Below are 20,513 nucleotides of genomic sequence, written 5' to 3'. Positions count from 1 at the left end.
TGGATTAGAATTCATTTTAACCTGGTGTCTTAACCACCACACCAGATTGGCTCTTAGAAGACAATTGCTGTGGTTTTTTTTACTTGAAAACTTTAATCCAGATATTTACCTAGAATCATCTGGGACAAAATAGGTTGCACTATGTTAAATACACTTCCCCACAATAGACGTCTTACAATGTGAGAGGTTTCCGCTATTTCTTGCAAATCTATCAGAAAACATGCATCACATGCATGAAAATTTCAGTTAAGTGAAAATGATTTCTCTCTGATGGAAGAATGCATCAGTGTGTTGGTGATGTTCTAACTTGTTTCCCTACACTGACAATCCCCACCAGATTCTCTATGGAGGAAGATTATAATAATAGTGTTTCAAACAATGTAATGTCAGCATTGGTTATAACAAGCACAAGATGCTATATGGATTCAGATTTCTTTTCTCACTGTAGCTGACCAATCTCTTCTGGGATGCCAGAAGAGCATAAATATTTCCTAGTGTTGCTTCTGATTTTGGAACTAATTTACCAATAACCATCGATACCTTTATAGTCCAGGATTTGTCTAATTCTTTTTTAAAGGTCCATTATATAATGAATTATGTAACATAACTGTGTTCAGTTTGAAGAATTCAAAAAGAAATCCTATGGAAAATTTATTCCATGGGACATTGCATGTACATGGCAGATGATAGAAGGGGCTATATTTAGCCATGAAATCCAACAACTCAAATCTTGCCCTTCTAGAATTGTGACAAACTCAATGACAGGTATTTTTCAAATTGGAAAATAGTTTTATTCTTAGCTATCTTTTTTTTTTACCAATAACACCATCTGTTTGGGCCCAGATATCTACAATTTTCTATTTTTAAAAATGGTTGGGAGACAGTTGAGAATATATATTGGGTAGACAACTCAAGCTATGTAGTAACTTTGATAAGTAGGATTATCCAGGAATAGGGCTGATCCATACTTTCCTGTTCTGTTAGGCATGCGTCGGGTAGTCCATCAAGCGCTATTGAATGGATTCTCTGCCAATATGCAAAAATTTAATTATTGATTGGCCTTGTTCGGAATGGACAGCTGTTTCTGCTGATTGCAGGGGCTGACACTTCATCAGATCCCAGTACGCTTTTTTAAAAAATGGGTCTGAACTGATTCAAATGTGTTACTATTGGGGCTATTTTTGCCCTGAATACTTTCGGTACAGGGATCAAGGTACTTGAGTAACTATAATTTAAAAAACTATTTAATATTTTAGTACTTGCCTCAACCCTTGCAGAACTTCTTTCAAAATCATTTATCCACGACCCTATGTTGGTAAAAACCACTTTTAAAGTAAAGAAATTCACTTATAAAATAGGTTCACCAATTATTTGCCAGTTATATTTCATACTTTTGCAAATTTCTTTTGATTTACTTTTATTGAGGTTTAAAAAAATTTAAGAACACAGTGGGGTATTTATTTTTCACAAAGACTTCCCAGGCTTATTTGAATGTGCCAATGGAACCATATCATTGGCATATAAAAAGATATTATTGAATTTATTATGGATCTTTGTCATGAATGTCTGAAACGTACAGGAATCCTGGAATCTCATAGACATATAGGTTAAAAAGCATTGGAGCTAGAATACAACCCTAAATTATGGATAGGTATACTTTTAGTTACATAATCATTTACACCAGTATGGACTTTCAAGTGGGTATAAAGGGCTTTAACCAAGAACAAGTGTCTGGTTTCCATATTTGACTTTTTTCCACAAAATATTCCTGTTTATAGGATCAAAAGCTGCACTGAGACCTATAGAGGTAGTAAGTGGTTTCTTTTCATTAGTTGTTTTGTTATGAGATGGCGTCAAATAAAACAACTGTCTGTTGTGGAACACTTTCATCTAAATTCAGCTTTTTCTCTCTTTCAGTCTTTAATTTTGCTCAAAAGATGTTTTGCATATAGTTTAGCCACAATTCCAGTAAGGTTTATCAGTCTATAATTTTTGGGTCACTTTCATCTCCTTTTTTATAGGGACTATGGGATGAAACCTTCATTACTAATATATGGGAGAACAGCCTTGCCAACAATAGGGCCCACCAATCAATATACACTGCTCAAAAAAATTAAGGGAAGACAAAAATAAGACATCCTAGATCTGAATGAATGAAATATTCTTATTAAATACTTTGTTCATTACATAGTTGAATGTGCTGACAACAAAATCACATAAAAATTATCAATGGAAATCAAATTTAGCAACCATGGAGGTCTGGATTTGGACTTACACTCAAAATTAAAGTGGAAAAAAAGCACAACAGGCTGATCCAACTTTGATGTAATGTCCTTAAAACAAGTCAAAATAAGGCTCAGTAGTGTGTGTGGCCTCCACGTGCCTGTATGACCTCCCTACAACGCCTGGGCATGCTCCTGATGAGGTGGCGGATGGTCTCCTGAGAGATCTCCTCCCACACCTGGACTAAAGCATCCCCCAACTCCTGGACAGTCTGTGGTGCAACGTGGCACTGGTGGATGGAGCAAGATATGATGTCCCAGATGTGCTCAATTGGATTCAGGTCTGGGGAACGGGCGAGCCAGTCCATAGCATCAATGCCTTCGTCTTGCAGGAACTGCTGACACACTCCAGCCACATGAGGTCTAGAATTGTCTTGCATTAGGAGGAACCCAGGGCCGCACCAGCATATCGTCTCACAAGGGGTCTGAGGATCTCATCTCAGTACCTAATGGCAGTCAGGTTACCTCTGGCGAGCACATGGAGGGCTGTGCGGCCCCCTAAAGAAATACCACCCCACACCATTACTGACCCACTGCCAAACCGGTCATGCTGGAGGATGTTGCAGGCAGCAGAACGTTCTCCACGGTGTCTCCAGACCCTGTCACGTCTGCCACATGAGCTCAGTGTGAACCTGCTTTCATCTGTGAAGAGCACAAGGCACTAGTGGAGAATTTGCCAATCTTGTTGTTCTCTGGCAAATGCCAAACGTCCTGCACGGTGTTGGGCTGTAAGCACAACCCCCACCTGTGGGCATCGGGTCCTCATACCACCCTCATGGAATCTGTTTCTGACTGTTTGAGCAGCCACATGCACATTTGTGGCCTGCTGGAGGTCATTTTGCGTGGCTCTGGTAGTGCTCCTCCTGTCCCTCCTTGCACAAAGGTTGAGGTAGCAGTCCTGATGCTGGGTTGTTGCCCTCCTACGGCCTCCTCCACGTCTCCTGATGTACTGGCCTGTCTCCTGGTAGCGCCTCCATGCTCTGGACACTACACTGGCAGACACAGCAAACCTTCTTGCCACAGCTTGCACTGATGTGCCATCCTGCTTGAGCTGCACTCCCTGAGCCACTTGTGTGGGTTGTAGACTCCCTCTCATGCTACCACTAGAGTGAAAGCACCGCCAGCACTCAAAAGTGACCAAACCATCAGCCAGAAAGCATAGGAACTGAGAAGTGGTCTGTGGTCACCACCTGCAGAACCACTCCTTTATTGGGGATGTCTTGCTAACTGCCTATGCTTTCCACCTGTTGTCTATTCCATTTGCACAACAGCATGTGAAATTGAGTGTCAATCAGTGTTGCTACCTAAGTGGACAGTTTGATTTCACAGAAGTATGATTGACTTGGAGTTACACTGTGTTGTTTGTTCCCTTTATTTTTTTTGAGCAGTGTATGTCTTAAAAAGTTCTGGAAGTAAACGAATCTTCTCCAGATGCTTTATTAGATTTCAGATAATGAATTTGATTTCTGGCACTAACATTGGAGGACAGAGAGTATCAGTAATTTGCTCACATGGGAGGCCCTGGTTAGGTTTAGTAAATAGATTTGCATAAAAATTCTCCCAAACTGAAGCGGGATTTGGAGTATTGAATTGGAATACACCTGATACAATATTCCATTTGTCCCTTTCACTGAAAAATCCAGATCTGACCGTATTTTTTAGCCGTGTATGAAACTGTTTTAGAGGCATCCTTTTATGGTATGATGTCTCTGGGGCTGGTATCTTGTACAAGATATATTACTTGCTGTAATCACATAAGAATCTAGAAGAATTAGTTCCCTTGTAACATCTCCTCACAATAAACATCCTGAAGTGCGAGAAACTAGAGCCATTTTTGTAAATCAGAATACGTCCATTGCTTCTAAGTCAATAGTGCGTGAAACTCAATCCTCAACTCTTGTCTTATGATGCAGAAAAAAGACTGCTTTTTTTTTCTTACTGAAGATGAATAGGCCCCATAATTAGGGACCAGCTATCATCTCCCTGACTTCTGTTTATTATGTTGAGCTACAGAATGGAAGAATAGAACAGCCTGGGAAGTCACCAACACACTGATACATACTTCCAACAGAGAGCAGATCACTTTCACTTCTGTGAAGAGGTAACAATAGTACAGTGGTTAGGTTCTGGTCACATATTAGACAAGAGTATAATCAGAGAAATTGCTATCAGTTTAATCAAAAACATGTACAGCATGTATACAATTTACAATGATTTACAATGATAAATAAATGATAGAAAACGTTCACATGCTTTCACTACAGAATCGGTCCTTTGTAATGCAGTGGTAAAATAAAATTAAAATGGAACCAAGCTGTGAGTTACATTCAAGGATCACTATTAAATGTTTACATTATTGGTACACACTTTAAAGCTTGGAATGTTTTCATTTATGACCTCAGAACAAACAAAATGCTCGTTACAAAATTTAAAGACTAATGTTGCATGGGAAATGGACTAAATGACCAGCATAGAATTAAATTAATTACTTAATTAATTAAACTGGGATATTGGTCTTCTCAAACATTCCAAAGTAAGAATTGACACATTATGTTTCATGGGGAACAACAAATGTCAATTGCATGGTTTAATAAAAAAAAAGAATTGATATCAGTTAAATAGATCTAATATCCCAAGTCCAAATAAATAATTTATAAAAAAAATAAAGAGTTATAAGCAATAGTGTTTCCAAAAAGGAGGGGAGGAAAGAAATTCAAAAGCAATTAATACTGCCATTCTGTAGAAGAATAAAGACAGCGGTAGGAGAAGAAATTGGCAGTACACTTCAATATAGACATATATTTTAGTGAGTTATTCCGCTGCCCACCTGCCATTAATTCTTCTGTACTGAAAAGTACTCAAGTAGGTGCAGCATTTTTGAACAGTGCTTCCATTTTACACTTTCTTCGCTGAAGAGCTTCTTGCTTTTTCCGTGCAATTTCTTCTTGAGAACACCTACTTTTATATTCTGCAAAGAGAAGACAAATGATCTGATGTAGCCACATTTACCTAGTACCTTATGTTTCTACTGATCAGGTGTAAGAGGAACTTTATTAATAATATTTTAGAATAACTATTGCCCTCTAATTCTTGCAAAAACATCTACCAAGTAAAAGGAGAGGGGGAGGGTCATTTGTATCAAGGGCAGTTTAAAATGTTGCCCTCTTCAAGAATCAATTCATAGAATCTAAGGAAGTGAAGCAGGAAGAACAATTATTAAAAGTCCAACTATTAATTGTAAGTATAACTTGCATTGTTTCATTTCTGAACATAGATTTTGACAATCTTGTTAAATAATTGATATCATCCTGAAATGATTTTAAAAAGGCAGAATGAAATTAGCCCCTAGCTACATCTAAAGATGAGAACAGATAGCATTAACGCCAGGCAGGTGAATCATAAAAGAAAAATACACCATGGAGAAAACAAAGTTTGTAGGGAGGAACTAGCTCGTGTAGCACAAAAAAACTTGAACCCACATAGTTCTCCTTATAGAATGTCTGCATTTTGTCAAGTTTTATTTTACAATATAAAGCCCAAATGATACCAAAGTGACTTTCCCTTGTAAGAAATCACTGTATTCCTGCTCCAATAGTGGGTGTGCCAGGGAGTCTAACTGATCAATAGAGGAACAAAAATTCATTATTGGATGAAAAGCATCCTTCCTCTCATCTAACAATGCCTTTATTCAGATATAGTATCTTATCCATGACAGAACTTCAAATTTAAATAATGTTGCAATGCCAGCATGCATTCTATACAGATCCAAGGATCCCCAGAGGATTCCATGAGTGAAGATGGCTTACCAGCTACCTATAAGAACTGTGTTATTTTGAGGAGAATCCAGCAACACCTACCTTTCTCAGATGGTGTAAAATCAATGCTCTTAACTGGCTTGCCATTCATGACTTTCTGAAATGGAACATTTGGTGCATTCTTGCTTTCCCACAGCCCCTTGTTAGTTCTAGAAAGACTGCCTACGTTCACATTTTCCAAAACAAGGGCTTGAGAACTACTGTTTTTTTTGAACATATATTTGGATTTTTCAGAAGACAACTGATTGCATTTAGTTTTTATTTTGCCCACATCATGCCTATTCTGCCATTGCTTATTATTAATATTTATTTGCACACTGGACATAGTAGGTATGCCAGTTCCAGATGCAAAGGTGCCTTCAAACACTGTAGACATTTTTACAGAATTTTCATTCTTCCTTATTGCAATGGGCAGATCTAACGAAAAGGTCTTCCTGCCTGCACAATTCTTCTCAGTCTGCAGGCAAATGGAAAGTCCTTGACCAAGCCCTGGCTGACGAAGGCTCTGAGCCAAATTGGAAGTATTCTTTGCCACTGATTTAGCTTTTCCAGTTTCCTTTATACCCATTTGGCTCTGGGTTTTCCTTTCTACATCATCACAAACTTGATAAAGCAAGTCGTCATCATCGTCATAGTGGGTGCCCCAAGAGGTATTAGATTCACAAAACAATTCTAGAACTTCGTCTGAAAATTTGGGCTCGTTCCAATCATCAAATGAAAACATCCCTTTCTTTGCCACAGATGTCTCTTGTGGACAATCAGAGCTTCCTTGGTTAGCTGCTGTCTTTAGATCAGGATGGTTTTTATTGGCAGAAACAACTGAGACCTTGTGGCTTTTGAATTTCCCAGTCGATAGTTTAGCAAGATCAGAATATGGAATTGAAGTTCTTTTTTCAGAACTTATATTTGTCGCACTTTTAAGATGGGAAGGACCATGAGGCACATTACTATTTTTAGATTTCACTGAAGTAAAATTATAGTCCAGAGTGTTGTGTTGCCTAGTTTTAGCAAATGAATCCACCTTGTTGGTTTTTAATGAGCTATCTTCATGAAAAGGAATAATCTTGGCTTTTTCTGTCTGAATGTTTTGGTTTGAAATGGAAACACACGATACTGGTATGGTAATGGAAGAATTACCAACTCCAGCCTGGGCGATAGATGGCTTCTTGGAATTTACAGCCCATTTTTTTGATTCTCCCCTTTCCTCAGAAATACGAGCATCTTCTGCACTCTTCATCAATTCGGGCTCCTGAGTAATTTGCATAAGAAGTGAATCATCAGGTAACAAATCAGCATCCCAGTCATAGTTGTCATCACTGAAAGGATTATCAGGATTATTATTAGAAAGCTCTGCACCTGAAAATGTTTGTACAGGAGTTGTTCTAGCTTTTTGAGTTAGAAGGAATTCGGAATGCTGTTTAAGATGCATGGCACTTTGCCCTTGAGCTTCATCACTAAGCAAAAGCTTCTCTGCCTCCAGCAAAATATCCTTATCCTGTACAACAGAGATCAAGGAATAGTTTGACATACCTTGGCTCAACTGGCCACTACACTTTTGGGTAGAACAATCAAAAAGCTCATTTAGTGCCCCTTCAGCATCCAGATCTATGGATTTCTGACTACTGCTCTTAGGACTCTTAGCTATCCCAGCATTATCCTTAAGTCTTCCGTGGGACAAAGTAGAGTTAATTGCAAGATGTTCTTTTAGTAATTGGCATTGATCTTCTCTTTGGATCTTGATATGATTGTCAGTTGATGGTTTTGCTGCTGCTGAAACATGGATAGAACATGGCTGCAAAAAGTTTTGTTCCTGGACTGCATCAATCAGATTTTTATCAAACTGCTTTGCTAACTTCATAAGTTCCTCTTCTTCATGTTTTAACTGATGATCTCTACATGAACAAGCAATGGAAAAAAAACATTACCAACATAAAGTATTTGGGAATGGCTCATTTTATAATTATTGGAAGATGAATCAATGTATTACAATAAGATTCAACTCCTGCAAAAAAAGTAACTTCTTAAAAATAGTTCTTCATTTTTCAACAACGTTACCACTACGTCAAACCGTTCTCTGGTTTTTCTGCATAGAAATTTTGTGATGATTCCAAAAAGCAAATAGCAAGTTTTCCAACATACCTTGCAGTATTTATTTTTGTTCTAGATCGTGCTGTTGTTACTCCAGGAGTACAAGGAATTGCATCTTCGCCAATCCACAGCCCAAGAAGAGATCCTTCATAACAGGCAGGTTTTTCATCCTAAATAGTTAAGAATAAACATTTATCAATTTGATTAAATGGACACACAGCACCTATTTAATTTACCTCAGTGTTATGAATTCTAAAAGTATTTCTGAATTTTCCAATAGTGAGATTGTCCTCAGGAGGGTAAATGACAAACATGCATATAATACATATGCTGCATTTTACATATTTGTATTATATATTAGGATACATAATCATGGCATTTTTGCAAATGTATCTTTGAACATATATACTTCTTCTGGCATCATCATGTTCTGTTATGGACACTGCTATTTTCAGACATTTATATCCCAATTTTCTGTCAAACCTAATCTCAAAGTACCTGAGTGATTAGTTTTAATACGATTACATGGAATTACCGCATTTCCTTGGACACAAAGCACAAGTTTCCTGGACGCTGGCTTATAGCTCTTTCCCCCGGCATTTAAATAAATTGAAGTGAGAGCCAATGGAGAGCGAAGATCATGAAGTGGTCCTTCAAAATGATTCCTCCTTCCAAGGCAAGAAGGCCTGTAAGACCCTTGTCCCCAACGAGTTCCAGTCCGTCACATTGGAACTAGGCTAACCCAAGATTTCCCAGGAATATCAAGCTTGGTGGCAAGTATTTCTATCCCAGATGGAAAAAGATCATCTCCCACCCCCACCCCCCAAAAATAGCTGAAGTTTTGTTCTCTATATAGAAATACTTGGCTATCCTCCTTTTGTTTTTTTTTACATTATCCATCCTGTATAATAATATAACACTTACCAGTATCTCTTTCCACTGCACCTAAACAACTGAATGAGCAATCCACTCTGGCTATAAAAATGAAGATTCAAGGAGAAGTATCTTCTCAAAGTCACATATACAGACTGAACGTATTTCCATCTCTTGAACCTCTCTATGATAGAAGCCAAGGTGTTCTTTCCAGCTGGCTAGCTTTCCTGGAATACAGAATCACCTTTTGGGGTCCCAGGTGATTAAAAAAGTAATGGGATATGAAGGGGAGAGCTTAGCAAGAACATCTGCCTTATCCACTAGATAAAAAACAACCCATGAGTCACAAGGAAAAAGGAAAATCAATCTTTCATCGTTCTGCTTCATCTCTTCCAAGCCACCAATGCTTGATCCCAAAGGGAATGATTTCACTATCTTTGCGGAGGGGGCACAGTCTGTTTCTCTTCCCTGAGATCAATGATGTTGTGGTTAGCCGGCAGCAGGTGAGGACGGTGGAGAGCGAGGATTTGGAGGAGGGGACAGGACCATCAGGAAGTGGACTGCTGCCTTCAGGGATGGTGGGGAAGGATGGTGGGGACTGGCAGCAGTGATGAGGAGGTTCCCGAGGAGCCTGTGCCAAGCGTGCGTGAGTGTAGGATGATTCGTAGAAGAGAACAGCTGAAGCTGCACAGAGGACTCGGGAGTAAGGATGCAACATAATGGCCCCTCCCTCCAGGAAATATAAGCCTGGTTTCAAATGGTTTTTGCCTTTGCAAACAAAAGGCAAAAATGTTCGAAGGACTCAGTGTTGTGATTAACGACTCTGGTTTATTTGAAGACTTCTGCCAAGGTTTTTCTAATTGGACTAATTGGCTGCAAGCCATTTGTTATCTACAAAGAGGTTTATTTGTAGATTAAAGCCGTGAAAGTTTGAGTTACTGAGTTTATTTGTGTTTGCTCTTTGGGAACCCGGCTGGGTCTGAACAAATGAGGAACAGAGCTCCCCAACTGTATTTCCTGGAGCCCATATATAGTTGCCCATACAGGTAACTATAAAATAGCAGACACAAGCAGCCAAAAAGTCTCCTAATGTGTCCAGTACAAAAAAGAACTTCTTGGGCCTTCAGTGACCACAGTGTTTCCCAAATATGGATGGTTAGGTAAAGGGAAGTATATAATACACTGGGGTGCTGACCTCTATTCTCTTTGGAGAACATAAAAAAAAAGTAAAAATGGTTCTATTCCAGTCCTATGGCAGAAACAATCTTTCAATCAATTTCAAAGAGCACCCTTACATTTCCACATCCCATAACTCCACTGCTGAATGCGGAATGTCAAAACAGGCAGAACTGGGATACTGCTAAGGTCTATAGCAACATGGAAAATCCACTGTCATTTTTTGTTAGCACAAACCGGGAGAAGAGGAACATGGCAAGCACATTTGTACCACTACTCTGAATTCATATGGCTTATTTTCTGAATTCATACAATGAAAATTAAGTTCCAATGTGTTCAAATGATGTTTTTTTCTAAGGATTGTCATCTTAAGGTAAAGCCAAATAACCTCACATTCAGAAGGATCAGGATTTGAATGTTGTCTGATAATCTAAATCAGTAGTTTAAACATATCCTTGAGTAAAGGAAACAATTTATAATTGCTTATTTGTGAGTCAAAAATCCAATTTGTGACTTCGGCTGCTGAGAAGCTTGGGTAAAAAAACAAGGTTTGCGTGAATGACATTGAGGCTGTGAAAAAAGGTAATTTATTCAAACAATTTAACAAACACTGATCTATATATCTATGGAGATTCTCAGTCATCCAGGCCTTGGTTTTCCCAAAGGTGCTTTTTTAAAAAGCAACGAGTTTGTTTTTTTGAAGATGTTTTGCTTCATCCAAGAAGCTTATTCAGTTCTGACTGAATGGTGGGGAATGGAAGGATTTGTATTCCTTGCAGTCATGTGGTTGTCAGTCATTAGCTCTGTGAGAGTAATTAAGGCCACTTGGGTGCTTATTTGTGTCCTCAGGGTAATCTGAATCAGAGTGCAAATGAGTATAGAACCTTCTTGGAACTGCTGAAAAGACTGTTGTAAATAGGATATAGGTGATGTCATATCCCTCCCCCTCAATATGTTCAATTTTAACAAAGACAGTGCTGAGGGATTCCCCGTTAGGAGAATGAGCGCCCTCAGGGAAACGTAGTGAGAGTAATGATGAATAACACACAACCAGCACACAGATACACTGAATAGTAAAATATAGGTTTTACTTTCAGTAAATGGGTAAACCAAGTCCAACAAACAGTCCAAATCATACACGGTTAAAGCAGTTAGTATTCAAAGCAATCAGTCCAGGGATGATCCAAAAACGAAGTCCAGTATCATAAACAAAGTTCAGTAAACGGAGTTTGCTAACAGTTGCAAGACTCACAGCAATTCCAGCAGAATGACGATCAGGCAAAAGGCAACAAGGAAATGCAAGAAGAGAACAAACCAGGTTTCTGGCTCCATCTTATGGCTGTTGGAGGAACCTCAGCCAATCACAATTACAACATTCTCTTAAAGATACAACAGTATTAAATGACTATCCTGGTTAATATATTGCCAACCCAACTGTTAGGTGACTATCATTCCTAAAAGGCAGCCCTTTTATCCCTCTTTCAAACCAGTGATCTCTCTGTCCAGAATATGGACCCTGTTGTCTTCAAAAGAGTGACTTTTGTCTTTCAAACACAGATGGACTGAAAGATGGTTTGAAAAAAGCATGGTACAACATAGAGAACAAATCTATTAGGACAAGATTCAGCAGTCCATCTGCACTTGAAAGAGTTTTGAAAAAACATCTTTGGGACTGATCTAAATATATATTTTTTTCTCCCAAAGTAGGTTTTTTTTACTTTTTTGTTGCACATATAGTATAAGCTGATCAGATGCAAATTCATGTAAAAGCAAGTACAAAATACCACGTGTATAGAGTTACATCTTAGGAAAATCATTACCTGAGGAGCAATTCGATTAACAATCTCTGAGATCTCGACTGTATGTCTACCAACTGTCAATTTCTTTTGAGTGTTGCCTAAAAAAAGAAGAAATTTCTGAATTGGAATAAGGGAACTCATTGTTTCCCAATGAAGAAATACATTAAGCTCAAGGAGAATGACAAAAACAGGACAACAATTAAATATTAAAAACAACTACACTACAACAACCAGAACTTATAATGAAGACATCACAGCACTCAAGAAATATGCTGCAGACTAGCACAAGATAGAATAGCCACAAAAGCCTTGGAAAAGGTATCTGGATTTCATGATGTTTATACCTGCAAAGCTCAAAATAGTGCAAGCAATGGTATTATCTGTAACACTCTATAGAAAGAAAGTTTTAAAAAATCAGATAGATAAAATATTGAAGTCTTTGAACTTTGGTATTGAAGAGGACTTCAATGTGATAAAATGTTAGGGACCAAGGAAACAAATAATGGATCATTGAACAAATCAACCCAAAGAATTTTTGGTTTTTGTTATTTTGTGTGTGCTACAGTCACCAAAGTCACGCGGGCAGCTATAAAACTTAATAAAAAATCCCATTTATCATTACAAACCCATTAGAGTAAGGAAAAAAATAAAACAGCAAAAGGACAGTAAAAATCATTAAAGTAAGCAAGGCTGTTTCTATTTGGCAAACTTAACAAGGTTAATTGGAAATGCTTTAATGGAAAATGGCCTCAAGTATTTATAAAGATGTAGGTTACTATAGTTCAGCATCGTGTATAGCTAGGATGTTCTAAGGCCTTTGAACACACATTTTAAAAGGTAAATTACTCAGAAAACAATTTTAATGTAACAATAGTTACCTAGTTTATATGTTGTAGGTGATTGAGGATCCCAAAAGATCTCTTGCTGCATATCCAATTCATTTGTAGGAGAATTGAAAGTAGGAAACCGTGATCTGCTCACCTGAGTTCTCTTTGGTGTCTTATACGAAGACCTTTCTATGAAAAAATGTAAAACAAGCAAAACATCTACTCAAAATGGACATGTATACCCACTTTATGAGCTTGAGAAAAATGAAACTATGGAAGTTGTGAGAAATTATCTAAGCAACTGGTGGTCAAAATTGCTCCCAAGTGTTTAGAATTCCATGCCAGCTGAACAATCCTAATGAGAAAGGCTTGCTTGGTCACCGACATTTGAGTTAAAAGAGGTAAGATCGTGCGATATTAGCTCCCCCACCTGCAATCTGGAGCACTATCCCTCCAGATAAGGGAAAGCTTCTACTTAGTACTTAGTCATGAAGCTGGAAAATGCATCCCTGGGAGACCAGTTTATGCATCCTACCTTGTTTAATCCAGAAATTCTGGATTAACCTGTTTCAAACATCCCTTTCGTGGGAGAATGTTTAAAAGATGCAGATAATCCTAGAGGAAATGGATTATCTAAGCCCCATTTCATTCACATTTCAGGCCTGGTCATGGCACTGAAATATTAATTTTATTTATGGATAACATGTGGCAAAACCAAGGTTGGTGTGATTCTCCTGGAGCTGCTTGATTTCTTAGGTCTTTGATACCATTTATCACAAATATCCTTTTGGACTGTCTTTGAAGGTTGGGAAGACAGCACTATTTTGCTATAGTGCTTTTTCTCCTTACAATGAAAGTGCTAATCAATGGTAATGGGAGGTACAGCTGTGTGATACTACAAGCCTTAATGTTCCTGAAGAAAAAAAGCCTTTATTTTGTAGTTCATACAAAAATATGTCTTTGGAGATCCTTGCAGACCCACAGGATAAGAACTTTATTTTTTCTGAAGCTGTAATAAGTGTTTTAAGTGCAATGCCGTTAACTCCCCATTTAAAAGTCCTACTTGCAGATCCAGTAGGAAAAAGTGTAAATATTCTAGAAACAATGGGGAACAAATATTATAAATTAGGAGAGTATTGTTAACAGGAGGGTGGGGAGAGGGACTATGGATTTAAATGGGGTACCCGATCGCCAACCTTCCTGTTACCTCCAGGTGCTTCTGATTAAACTTCCCATCAGTCCCAGCTGGCGTGGGATGGTGGAAGCTGCGTTCCAAACTCGCCACCATTCCTTGGGAATAAACCACGTGATCCAGTGCAAAATTATACTTTTTGCTCAGGATGAAACTAACGTGACGCGCAGGCAGAGGAGCCGCGTTGCCCAAAGCTGGGCTGAAAGATGCAAAATGCCAAGTACACACAGTGGGGGTGGGGGACGCTTCTCACCCTCTGCTCTGTTTTCGCTACAGGGACTCTCGCCACGTTGGGCACTTTCAACAGCAGGTCTTCTTCTATTGCTCCGCCTCGCCGGGCTCGTTACCATCAGCTTTTCAGTTACCGATACCGCTTGCCGCCGTTTGTTTGCCATGGTGGAGTCCGTCCGCCACCGCCGGCCCCATATTCCACTAAACCGTTCGCAAAGCCGCCATCTTTCTCAGAGCGAAGGAGTACTCGCTGATTGGCCGAATCGGATCCTGCGGAAGCGGGGGATTGGCCGCACTCGCTTGACGAGGAAAAAAGGAAGAAAGAGGCGTGGCCTTCTAAACGCGCGCGGTTTGGTTTCAATTGAAGTGGTGGCTCTCTAGTTTTTCTCCCACTTTGATTAAAGAGAGAGAATGCCCGCTTAGAGGATGCTGTGAGTACAGTGAATTAGGGGCTTTAACAGAAACTTGGATGTCGAATCAACTCCAGCGGGGACTGCTTGTCAACCGCGGGAGCCTGGCACTCAACCATGCACTTATGTTTCAGAATATCTTTCTTATATGAGAAAAATAACAAGAGAAAGGCAACATCCTACATACTCCGACTGAGTGCCTGCTGCTGGGAAGCGCTAACCATATTTTAAAAACTAGTTTGCTGATTAAAACTTGCATGCACTTTTGTAAACACCACTACCACTTTTCCCAACGAATGTATTCCACTAGGTAGGGCCTCCCCACCCCGCAAAAAATCCTATGTAGATTTTAACTAACATTGAGAAATAATATGGTTTTCTGGCATATTCCATTATTCCTAAAACTCACTTACAATCAAAGTACAAAAGGGAAGTGGTTTTATGCCACTGGAACATCAGTAAAAAATTCAGGACAGATAAAAATTCAGAACAAATTTGTAAATGATCTTCTAGTCCCAGCAATGCCGGTGTTGTCTCAGGATGGAGAATATTGATGCTCCAGGACATCTGAATGATGTGTGAGAAAATCACAAATGTTGCTGTGTAGAAGGAGCTTTCACTGGATTGCAGTTGCTGGGTTGTGGTTTTTGCTCTGAATGTTATCCTGCCTGAAAAATATATGGAAGCATATATTCATAAATGATCTCTTATTTTTATATAATTAATGATGCTATTTTGAAAATCCTTTGATAGGTGTTAACTGTGAGAAGAGGCACTTGAGATTTACAGATTGCTCTTCGGGGTATCTGCATGTGTATACAGGTTGTCCTTGCTTAATGACTGGTTTGTTTAACAACCTTTCCAAATTATGATGGTGCTGAAAAAGTAAATTTCAGACTGATCCTTCCACTTATGACCATCACAGCATCCCTGTGATAATGTGATCGAGATTTAGGTGTTTTGCAACCGGCCTGCATTTACAGTAGTTGCAACACCCCACAGTCACGTGATTACCATCATTTTGCATACTTCACAGCCAGCTTCCAACAAGCAGAGTCAATGGAAAAAAGCCAGTAGTAAAAGCACAGTTCAGTCTGGTGATATCTCACTTAATGGCTGTGTCCTTAGTGACAGAGTTGCCAGTTACAATTGTGTTTGTTAGGCGAAGACTATTTGTGTATCTTTCTGTCATACAGACTGCTATATCATGGAATATAAAACATAACTGAAATGTCTGCACAAAATATATGATACAAGAGAAAGAGTCTTGGAGACCTGCAGCCATAATGTACTTCTTTGTGGAACATGAGGCCATTTTAATGTGAAGCCATTTTAATTTGTGCCACATACTCTTGAACGAGTCCCTGTCTCATCTCATTTTCAAATGGAAAATTTAAACTCTGATGGTACTAGAATCGTTTTGCTCCCTTTGGATTCTGAGGACTAAGTGTAAATATTAATCTGAAGCTCTCCTTTTCCATACTTTTTCTCAGTTAAAATATGCTGTTTAGCTGTTAAGGATAACTTTCCATGCATCTGTGGTTTGAGTTATTCCCATTCCACTTGCCCCCCCACACTCCCCCCGATGTAGAAATAACCCTGTTTTTATAAAGTATATTTCTGAAGGACATATCAAGATTGTATTTTAAAGATGGTGTGGTAGTTGTAATTCTTCTAGTGGAGTGCAACAATGGGGCTTTTTTTCCACCAAATGTTAGATTTCTGAACAAAAATCCCATTTTTTGCATCTGATGAAATGAACTGCGGTCTGTTAGGTGAGAGTCAAGGGAAGAGGCAGGATTCTCAGCAAGTGACAAACAGCTCTTTATTTCGTAGACTGGTACAAAGAAGTGAAGTGGCTGTCCAGCAGCTCCCTCTTTTAAAGGGAGCAGTCAGGCAGCCCAGCCAATGAGGTTCCTCTAATTTCCCACCAGCAGGGCAGACCAATCGTTTTAAATTATTATTTTTCCCGCCAGAAAGGCGGACTGGAGAGAAACCTTCATTCCTTGGTTTCCCTCCTTATTAGCATATTCAACACTGTCCATGAATGCTTATTTTGTTACTTGTCATGTGCCCTCAAACCTTTCTTATGAGACAAATAGATTGGACTGTCAGCATAAAATTGTAGTAAACTTAAAATGATAATTACTATAGAAATTAATGCAACATTATCCAAGACTGTTGAGGAATTCCTTCTTCCATAGTGGGGAGCCCCACTTGCTTGTAAACCCTTCTTGTTTCTGCTTTGCTGCTCATGACAATGGGCTCAATCTAATTGATTTAGATTGTGGTTTCTTTATTAGACTTATGTCCTGCTTTTCATACAAGAGCTCAGGGGTGCATATTTATTTATTAGATATTTATCCTGCCTTTATTGCTTTATAAGTAATTCAAGGAGGTGACCATACACAATACTCCTTCCTCCACCTCTTTTTTCCCACAACAACCCTGTGAGGTGGGCTGGGCTGAGAGAGAGTGACTGGCCCAAAGTCACATAGTAGTTGGCTTTCATGCCTAAGGTGGGACTCGCAGTCTCCTGATTTTAAGGCCAGCCTCTTAAACATATACCAAACTGGCTTTCCTGCCTCCATTTTTCCCCCTCAACAATCCTCTCTAGTATGTCAGGCTGAGAGGAAATAACATGTCCAAGGTCACTCTGAGATTCTATGCCCAAGATTTTATTATGACATAGGAACCAAAATTGTAATTCATTTGTTTGTGAATTCCTGAGAAAAATAGTTATTCTGGGGGGGAAAAATACATCATTTTCATTAGGCAATTACTTGCTTTATGAGGTGAAGTGTTATATGTGTGCAGACTAATGCTAGAATCTGTATTTCACAAATTCTGTGAATCATTCCATAGAAGTTTCCCCAGCTAAAATTATTAATGATTTTTTTAGGTTTGGAACAAATGTTTAGTCTAAAACTGATGTATTGAACAAGCTTTTAAAATATAAGATAAGTTTAGATATGAATTTGAGAACTATAATGGTTTCCCCTCAACATTTACAAATTGGGAGGGCCCAAAATGTTGGTTAAAAAAACCTGACATTTTGAATTTGTTACATAAGTGTCTGATGGAGGGAAAGAAACTTTCAAGATTTCATACAACAATGATTTTGAAGGAGATAAATTTTATAATCTGCTTACCTTTATATATGTTGCTGTGTGGAAAACAGAAGGCAGCATTGTTTATTATACTAGGATAGGATTTCATGGCTGATATCTGCTTAAAAATCTGCTTTTTAGACCACAGAAACTAAACACTGAAACTCAACACTGTCCAATGGTCTAAGGTTAGTTCACTGCCTAGAGTGAGAGAGCTAAAGAGAGAGAGAAGTGAAGGAAAATATAATAATGATGACAATAATAATTCAAACAGACTACTATTGCCTGCCACATAACACCCCTTGTTAACAATTGTTGATAAGAAAGACAAAGAAAGTGAATGGTGGACATTGCAGTATCTGGAGACAGCAGAAGAGAAGAGAGAGAACTGGGGAGAATCGCACAATATAAAGACCTGTAAATAGAAGAACTGTGGCTAAAGAAAACAAAGATAGTTGCAACAGTAATCGTGTCTTGGTTTCAATTCCAAAACCTCGGGAGCACCACTTAAACACCCTCGGCATTGACAAAACCACCATCAGTCAATTGCAAAAGGCAGCTTTACTTGGAACAGTTTACATCCGGCAATGATACCTTTAACGCCATCAGACAAAATCTGCCTATCCCAGATCCTTAGGAGGGACGTGATAGGTAGATAAAAATGCTAAATTCAGCCTAAACGTCTGAATGACTCTACACCAAACATAATAATAAATCACAACCAAATTGACTATTTCTGCCCAGGAATAGGGCTGCAAGCTGTACAATCCCCCTAATAATTTAATATTACGTTGTAATGAGGGGAAAAGATGCCCTCAGGGATTTGAACCAGCCCATCCCCTAACTCCCGTCAATTCTGAGATAATCCACATCTGAGGAGGAACAACTGGAAAGTCCCTGAACTAAAGTTCCTTGCTGCCAGTCCCTCCTTCAGCCCCTTTGTTATATAAGCCATTTTCTCCCTTCCTCACCAGCCTTCTGGAGAACCAGGAGAAGACTGAAATCCTCCCCCCACTCTAGGTCTGGCTAAATTGCAGAAAGGTGATGGATTAGCGCTGGAATTAGGAGGGAGCCATCCCAAGAAATAATGTGTATGTGTGCTATGTGCCTGGTTGAGCAGAAAGAGATATGTGCCTGGCGGAACAGAGGGAATTAATAAATGTTTAAAGGATGGAGTGATTGTGTACAAGTAGGGGTGCCTCAGGCAGTCTGTCCACTTGACGTTCCATATAAAGCAAATCATGTATGTTTAACCAATGACATTTTGTAAAACATGCTATTTCCTTGTTTTCTTGCTTTGAACTGTATAAAAGTAATTGGAAAAAACACCACTCTGGATCTTGGTTCCTTTTGCTGGAGTATTCCAAAAAAAAGAAGCTGAAAATGCCATTCCTTGTGTTTGGTGGTCTATTCACTTTGGAGCAAGGCTAGGATCCATTTTGGGTACAGCAAACGGAAACCAAATAAAACTTCAGGGGATCATTAGCTGAGGCAGGTGTTGTAAGGCCACCAGTCAACTCCAGGATTTAACCCAAATCAACTTTATCGAAGGCGCCAAAGGAGACAAGGTTCTACACCAAATACAGATTTTTAAAAAGATAAAATACAATCTTAATGCTATTCCAACTACAGCTAAACAACTCAACATCCAGGTTTGCCACCCTCTCATACAGGACTCCAGTTAATCCCCCAAACCCATAATCTCTTCCCCCAACTTATTTTCCTTTATTAGCTCTTAGAGGTCGGGTGACTCATTTTGGGCATATGACTGATTTGTTTTTTGAAGGACTAGGTACTCCTCACTACCTGTTCATTCCAGGTAGATTAAAATTGTCATTGGTGACAGTCTTAAATAGCAGCAGGAGGATCCCAAAAATGAGGGTGTTCTACAAAGAAAATTCCTTTAATCTCATGATTTCAGCAACTTCATCTTGCAGTACAGTGCAGTTTCAGCATCGGTGGATAAAGTTTATCAGTGCTTGAGGTTAATTAATCCATATTAGAAAACTGGAATCTCAAGAGCAATATAATATAGATTTACCATTTTGTAAAATCTGTACACTATCTTGTATAGGAGAAGTACTTTAGAACACGAATTTTATATGTTGAGAAAGTACCAGCTGGGAAATGTTCTTATGGAATTCGTACTTACAATATACTGTCAGAGTGCTGCTGCAGAGCAAATAAAATGTAACTCCGTATGGTCCTTATACAGTAATTAAAAATAAAAATGTCCATTCAGATGCCCTGTTCATTTCATCCCTAGAAGAACAGAGGCCCCTAATGGTGGCACTGGGAAATAACACAGGAAATGTATTTAGGATTTCGATATAGAAATGAAGAAATTAACAAGTGGAGATGCTTCTGAAATTTTCATATGGGTTTCTACTCAGAATTGGGATTATTCAATTATTCATTTTCCTTTGGAAGGGGAAACTGATATTTCCAAAATTTTCCATTCCTTCGTTAATAATTTTGGAGCAACTGGACATTGTGGCCCTTACTTTATATTCTTTCACCCACACTTTGTTATTGATGTGCTTTTGCATGCATGGGCAATTTCGTATAATTAGTTGTGTTGATATATTTTTTGCACAGTGTTTTTATTACTATATTGGAACATAACTGCATAGTAAGCAAAACATTCAAGTGCTATTTTGAGTCATATTCAAAAGTTTGGGTCCAGTCAGAATGCACCTCTCTCTTCCCT

At 38.8% G+C, this 20,513-nt stretch overlaps 1 protein-coding gene across 2 annotated transcripts; it reads right to left on the bottom strand.

Annotated features, from left to right (window-relative positions):
- Window positions 1-4,432: 4,432 nt before the first annotated feature.
- On the bottom strand, window positions 4,433-14,540 carry ETAA1 (ETAA1 activator of ATR kinase). Of its 2 annotated transcripts, none has more exons than XM_026717473.2 (6): window positions 14,306-14,540; window positions 12,912-13,049; window positions 12,055-12,131; window positions 8,237-8,355; window positions 6,140-7,989; window positions 4,433-5,250 (listed from the first exon to the last, which is right to left on the bottom strand). In XM_026717473.2, the coding sequence occupies exons 1-6, from the start codon at window positions 14,445-14,447 to the stop codon at window positions 5,141-5,143; spliced, it is 2,436 nt and encodes an 811-aa protein (XP_026573258.1). In that variant the 5' UTR covers window positions 14,448-14,540; the 3' UTR covers window positions 4,433-5,140. The 2 variants fall into 2 exon arrangements, with proteins under 2 accessions (XP_026573258.1, XP_087781382.1); XM_087925256.1 differs by having other exon boundaries at window positions 7,628-7,989.
- Between the last annotated feature and the right edge of the window lie 5,973 nt (window positions 14,541-20,513).

This window comes from Pseudonaja textilis, chromosome 2 (genome assembly GCF_049901715.1).
Source record: "Pseudonaja textilis isolate UNSWEBS1 chromosome 2, rPseTex1.2, whole genome shotgun sequence".
In the NCBI taxonomy this organism is placed as follows: Eukaryota; Metazoa; Chordata; class Lepidosauria; order Squamata; family Elapidae; genus Pseudonaja; species Pseudonaja textilis.
The sequence above is the reverse complement of the archived record's forward strand: the minus strand, read 5'-3'. Positions and strand labels throughout refer to the sequence as shown.

Excerpts from the sequence above, each read along its gene's own strand:
- ETAA1 (XM_026717473.2), bottom strand. The coding sequence starts at position 14,447 with ATGGCAAACAAACGGCGGCAAGCGGTATCGGTAACTGAAAAGCTGATG. Across the intron at positions 7,990-8,236 it reads ACAAAAATAAATACTGCAAG|AGATCATCAGTTAAAACATG; the intron begins GTATGTTGGAAA and ends TTGTTCATGTAG. Across the intron at positions 5,251-6,139 it reads TTTTACACCATCTGAGAAAG|AATATAAAAGTAGGTGTTCT; the intron begins GTAGGTGTTGCT and ends TTCTCTTTGCAG.